Here is a 6420-nt window from a genome sequence, read left to right on the forward strand (position 1 = left end):
CACACACAAAGTAGGCGCACCATGCTGAAGAGTCCAGCGAAAATGGGACGCACCTCTTTTCCTCGTCAGTTCTGCTTTTTTATTTTTCGAGTTAATTTCTAATATATATTAGAAATTCGGAGGTCGATACCGCCACATCACCCCTTCAGTACGATGGTTTTACTGTATTTACTTTATTTTTGCCACATCTAGTTTACTATATTCGGCGTAAGAGTCCCCCAGTAGTGAAAAGGTTAAAAGCATTGTTCAATAAATATCCTTCAGTATGATAATGTTCTTAATGTAGCTACTGTTGCTATTGTCAGCCCTAGCATACTTGTTTAGCGGTCATGAAGGCAACTAATCCCAAATATTGTCACACGATGGCACACAGTCAAGGAATATATCAAATCTCACGACGGATTTATCACTCTGAATCATCACACCACACACACCTTCAAACCACATCACACCATCACCTCACCACACTTCATAGTTGCCTCGTTTTCAGGTTGTAAACACCCGCAATTTCCTACTTTCCATATGGCCAGTCTTAAGATGAAGCAAATATTGTTATCTATTTCCTCATCACGCTAACGACACCAACTACATCACACAAATCCCACTTACACTATTTTTAACTTTCAATACGCCATTTGTTTATACGAAAATTGTCTCATTTTAAGATTAGAGCTAAATTTGAAGTCCATTTGCTCATCGCCATGTGTAAATATGAGTCTGTGCGATTGTCCTACGGGGCGGTTGAGCACAGGCGGGTGAGTGTAGTCGAGTGAGCACAGGCGATTGAGCACCGGGGGTTGAGCACAGTCGGGTGAGCATAGGTGATTGAGAACAGGTAAACAGGTAGCCCCGTTTCACCTTTTGCGAAGCGTAGGGGGCCGGGGCAAGGCTGCTGTAGTCCAAACCTTTAAGAGTATTTAAGGAATACATTAGAGAGAGAGAGAGAGAGAGAGAGAGAGGAGAAGAAACAAAACTCCAATCGCCTCTTCAGTATTCAAGCCAGTGAGTATGCCACATGACCTAAACCCCTACTAGTGCCTCCGAGGACATGAGCACAGGGAGTCTTGTGTAATGACAGTGTGAGGGAGATGATGTTATCCCGGTGAGGTATGGGAGGTGAGAGGGGAAGCAGCTAGGCACTCCCTCTCACCTGATCCAGTTCACAGGAGCACAGAGGAGAGGGGACAGGTGGAGTGGGAATAATGGAGGAGGCTGGGTAACTTGTTTTACAGCGCCTTGATGTCTGTACCCACCAAAAGAAAGTATTTATTGTGGGCAGTGTAGGGCGTAATATGCTGGGCCTCAGGGAATTGAGTATCAGGTCTATACCCAGAGTCAGACACGTGAAAAATAAATATATGGTGATACATGAGGAGGATATGATGAAGATCTACATTTTTCAGCATAAACAGATTAATGTTTCTGATATGGTAGTGGATAAATATGTAGCTTTCTTTATTTTTCTTTAACTTGCACCCGTCGCCAGCTCACCAATGACTGACATCTACTGTGGAAGTGCCATATGTTTGGGGGAAAGTCTGAGGGAAGGAGGTGGGGAGCGAGGCTGACCATGCTGTGAGGCAATAAAGGAAGGGGTGTTGTGCCGCGGGGAGGAGAGGAAGAGGACGCAGAGGCAAGGGTCCTGAGTTCGTATTTACCAAGCATCTCAAGTGGTTTCATGGATAAACAAGGCTTCACGGCAGATTAATTTTCATCATGGATTATTTTGTTTCCGTATAATTTTTGTACTTGAACACCTTCTTTCTGGCGACTTAGTTTTTTCTCATTCCGGCTAACGAATTGAAAACGGTGTATATCTTAAAAGAGCTCTCTAATATTGAAGGAGGTAGCGGAGTCTGTATGTAAGCTTTAATTCTAACAGTCTCTCCTAAACGGAGTATAATCACCTAACAGCAACAAGAATAAAATAACATAGACGTGTTTTTGAGGGAACAGCACCAGTTTGGCTTTGAAATGTCTGCTATCAGTATGAGTGAACCATAAACAAGTACTCTTCCACGTAATTTAATTTCAAGAACCTTTTTAAATACTGTCCCATAACTTTAGCTAAGGATGGTTTGTAAATGCGTTCCCTAAGGCCTCAACCAACCGACCATACAACCGCCCCCCTTCACCCGTCCCCCTCCCCTCTCATGTACTCGTATAAACACTACCCTCCCCCCTACCCCCGAGATATATAAACAAGGGCCTCCTCCCTACCCGACACACTCAACATCTACACCTCCAGGGATCGAGAGCTGAAGTCTGCGGGGATAAAATGGCTATGAGATTTGTGGTGAGCTATGCGGATATTAGGATATGTTAATTTTGGCTGACAATGATAAGTTCTTGCTTTAATGAGAGGCGTGACAATCAGCAAACAATGATTAACAATTCTAAGCTTCCTCAGTTACTATCCGCCTTTAAGAACCAGCAGTTAATACGATAAGCCATTGTCATTGTAAATCTTTTTTTCTTTTAATGGAATAAAAATGAAACATGACGCTAAGCCTGCAAAACTTGTCCGTTCTACATGAAGCTGAACAAAAACGTAATAAGAGGATAGAAATCATAGTCACAGTCAGTAGGAAAACCGGGCATATAATGGCCTGCTTACCTGCTTTTATTTTGCTCCCAGGTTTCGTTTGCATTAGTGGCTGCCGTTGTGGCTGACAGTACCTCCCACAGCAGCTCCCACGTCTCCTATGGCAGGCCCCCACACCGCCCCTCCTACCATCCCCAGCCCACCTACGGACACGAGCCAGCCGTACCCGCATGCGCCGAGAACACCACGAAGCCCTGGTGTCTCGAGGACGCTGAGTACCCTATTTACGAGATCAAGCACGCCGTAGATTATCACTTCTCAAAGGTCATCGATCTGTATGCCGACGTGGCCGACCTCAACACCGAATTATCGGTTGAGCGTCCCAAGACCCTGGAGGAGGAGACTTACTTATGCCCCTCCGACACCGCCTACGTCAGACCCCTCCGAGCTGTCAACACTGCAGGCAAGTGGCGAGTCATCGTCAACAATGTGGAGACGCACTACAAGACCCTGACGCAGACCACCCGAGTGGAAGAGTGTCTGACTGCTGGAGACGCTTGCCCTCTGGTGCCCGAGTGCTACGAGTCCAAGTGCCTGCAGAAGTCCATCTACCACCGCTTCCTCATCTACGACCCCTACGATCAGTACTTCCCCTTCGCCATCGAGACTTTCAAGCTGCCGGCCAGCTGTGCCTGCCTGCTTGGCGCCTACACCATCGACCACTAATGCACAGCACACCACAAATCTCTGGCCACATCAAGTAACGGACTCCAAAAAGAAGCCTAAGAGACTGTTAATCAACCGTACTAAGATAAAACAAGATGCATAAGGAACTACAAGTAACAGAAGTGGAGCTTATTCCCTGAAGAAAAATAAAGAAGAAAGCGATACGTGAAGAAAGCAGTTCTCTAGTCAGCTCATTGTGATGGAATTAGACTCTTTAAGTTAATAAATATAAATTTATGTATGTAATAAATTCAGGAATACTTCAGCTCTCGCATTCTCAAGGTGTAATAAAAAAGTTCGAAACATATTTTTCCTTTTATTTTTACATATTTACGCTGCGGAGAAGAATGTAAAAAAGTTGGATCTTCTTAAGTTTAGATTTTAGTGAATAGAAATAATTAGTGTGTTTATTATTCAGTTAAATATATGCATGATCAACACAGGCATTCTGGAATTTACGGAGATTTTGACACTCCCCATAACCTCTTTCTCCTTTAACATCATTTCTTGCGCATATTAGATTGAGAGAGATAAACCAGTTTACTTGAGTTTAGCTAGGAATACATGATAAACAAACAAACAAATGAGAAAATGTACAAACACAAACACACATCACAGTCATCCAAACACATACCAAACACGCAAAACAATACACGTGCAAACATACAAAAAAACAGCCAGTGATTAAGATTATAGATGATTAAGGAGAGGTGGATTCAGACAAGAGAAATGTGCCACAACACTCCACATCTTTGTTAATGCACATCCACATTCATATAAGTCCACACTACTTCAAAATCTTCTTACACCGTACCCACACCGCCGCATATATTCCACATTACACCACATCACACAAATTCATACCTTGCAATCCACATCCGCACGTAGTTCACATAACTCCGCATCCATCTGCATTCTCCAGTCCACGCCAATTAAAATCTCCCTACACCACAACTACACCAGTTCAGATATTCCACCCCACACAATACCCAGTCCTCAGTATTCCCAGTGCGACAGTTCACATGACACCAGTCCACACAATTATCTCCCTACACCCTATCCACAGCAGTCTACACCACTCCACATTGCATTCCACACACGCCTCGCCACACCGTTATTTCATTTCACCAACACTACTCAACGCCACGGCATTTATTTATGACACAGACTTAATGAGGGTCCTTCCTAACGCCTTCAATATTAAAAATTTCTCCTGAGCTGGATAAAAGTGTCTGGGGCCTGTATTTTTAGGGAAGCTCCGTAACATCTCTTCCTTAGCGATTTATTTTTGTATATGGCTGGCTAATATCCTTTGGCACGTTATCTGTGCAGAGTATGGCGATGTTTCAAGGATTTTATATAAAACAAATAGGACAGTAATGTGTAATAAGCAAAATAAATCGTTTAGGAAAAGGTGTTAGGGAGCTTCCTTTATCGACGAGAATACGGGCCTGGGATTATAAGAACATAAGAAATCACAGTATTTATCAAAAGTTTTACCTGAAGTTAGAAATGGTGTTGTGTGTTGATATACAGTGGGGTTCAGGAATATCGCACCTTGAAGACGAACTATTATGAAACTCTTACTCATTATCCTGATAATTTACTGGGTTCTGAAGAGCGCATCACAACGTATTTTTTCAGATATTAATGTTCACTCTCCCGTTATCTATCGTACTGAAGCGAATCAACTTTAGTGTCCGAAGTAGTACGGCATTAAATGAAAACATTTAATTGATCGTAAATTTTTTTGCCAATGGGCTGAAGATAAATAAAGCAAGAAGGAAGCGATTTTTAATTAAGGTTTCTATACAAGGGTGTAAATTTTTTACTAATGTAATTTACTGTTTACTCTTCCCGTCGTTGTCTTTTTTTTTTTTTTTGGTATGTTATTAGTAACCCTTACTAATTTCTTCAAGAAGAGAGATTTCCCATGTGTTAAAAGGGAAAAACTGAAGGCAGCAAAGAAAAAAAAAAATCATACTGAAGGGTAAATTCAGAGTTTTCTCTTGACAGTCACCCTCGAAAAAGCTGTGGGACAGAGGCGAGCGAGGTACTGAGACGCACCGTAAGCTAGGGCAGCAGAAAGCATCGTAGCCCCTATGATAAAAGAGAGAAGTTTTGAAGTATCATGCTGGAGCCTTTACAAACGATACGATAAACGATACGAGTCTCATTAGAGGGGAGGAGATTCTACACTGAGAGACAGGCCAAATTATTTCCTGTAAACCAAAAAATCGTTTACTTCGCTGGGTGATAACCAAATAACCAAATCACACGTGTTGACAAGTGAGTAATTAAGCGAAGGCTACTGTCCCGCCCCGTAAAATAGCAGACTAAGAATACAACAGAGTAATATTGGGAGTGTTAGTAATTAAAGATTTATTTTTTTATATTAAAGAAAACAAATAATCGTATTCTGATTTATTTAAAGCTCAACAAACAAATAACCCTGAGACTTAATTACAAACTTATGAATTACAAAAATTGATAGCACTTAACGTCCGATCAGCGAAGTTAAGCAACGTTGGGTCTGGTTAGTACTAGTACTTGGATGGGTGACCGCCTGGGAACACCAGATGCTGTTGGCATCCCTACGTGTCAAGTGGGGTTGGTGAAGGATTAGTGCCCCTCCCTGTAAAACAATTAACTCTAAGCCATTGTCCACCCCGTCTGGGACACATGGCGTCTGGCAATGGATGGATGGATGGATAGCACTTAATATACACTAAAACATCATGTAACACAGCAGAGACTGACTAGAGAACTGCTTTCTTTACTTATCGGGATATACATAAGAGTATTCTTTCGTACCTAGATGCTCATAATAAAGTGTACGTTAATTTAAAGTACACCTAAATAACTAAATGATAAAACACTCACACACACACACACACACACACACACACACACACACACACACAGAGTACTAAAATAGGTTACTCAATAGCTAATACCTACAATAATGTCCTGAGTAAAACGGATATTTTCGCTTTCAAATGGAAGACAGTTTTTTTTTTTTTTTTTTTTTTTTTTTTTACTGAAGAGGCTAGAAATGGTCTTCCTAAGATCTTCGGTACGTGACGATTTTCTATTTCGATGTGGCTTGAACTGGACGATTTTATTCAGGCTTGAAACGGAGCATCATC

At 41.9% G+C, this 6420-nt stretch overlaps 1 protein-coding gene across 1 annotated transcript; it reads left to right on the top strand.

Moving 5' to 3' along the window:
* The first annotated feature begins 2278 nt into the window (after positions 1–2278).
* Positions 2279–3271, top strand: LOC145418685 (neurotrophin 1-like). Its single transcript, XM_080287025.1, has 2 exons — positions 2279–2296; positions 2639–3271. Exons 1-2 carry the CDS (start codon positions 2279–2281, stop codon positions 3269–3271), a joined length of 651 nt encoding a protein of 216 aa, XP_080143151.1.
* Positions 3272–6420: the final 3149 nt, after the last annotated feature.

This window comes from Coenobita brevimanus, chromosome 14 (assembly GCF_032717465.1).
Source record: "Coenobita brevimanus isolate Jiangsu-jjx chromosome 14, ASM3271746v2, whole genome shotgun sequence".
Taxonomy (NCBI): Eukaryota; Metazoa; Arthropoda; class Malacostraca; order Decapoda; family Coenobitidae; genus Coenobita; species Coenobita brevimanus.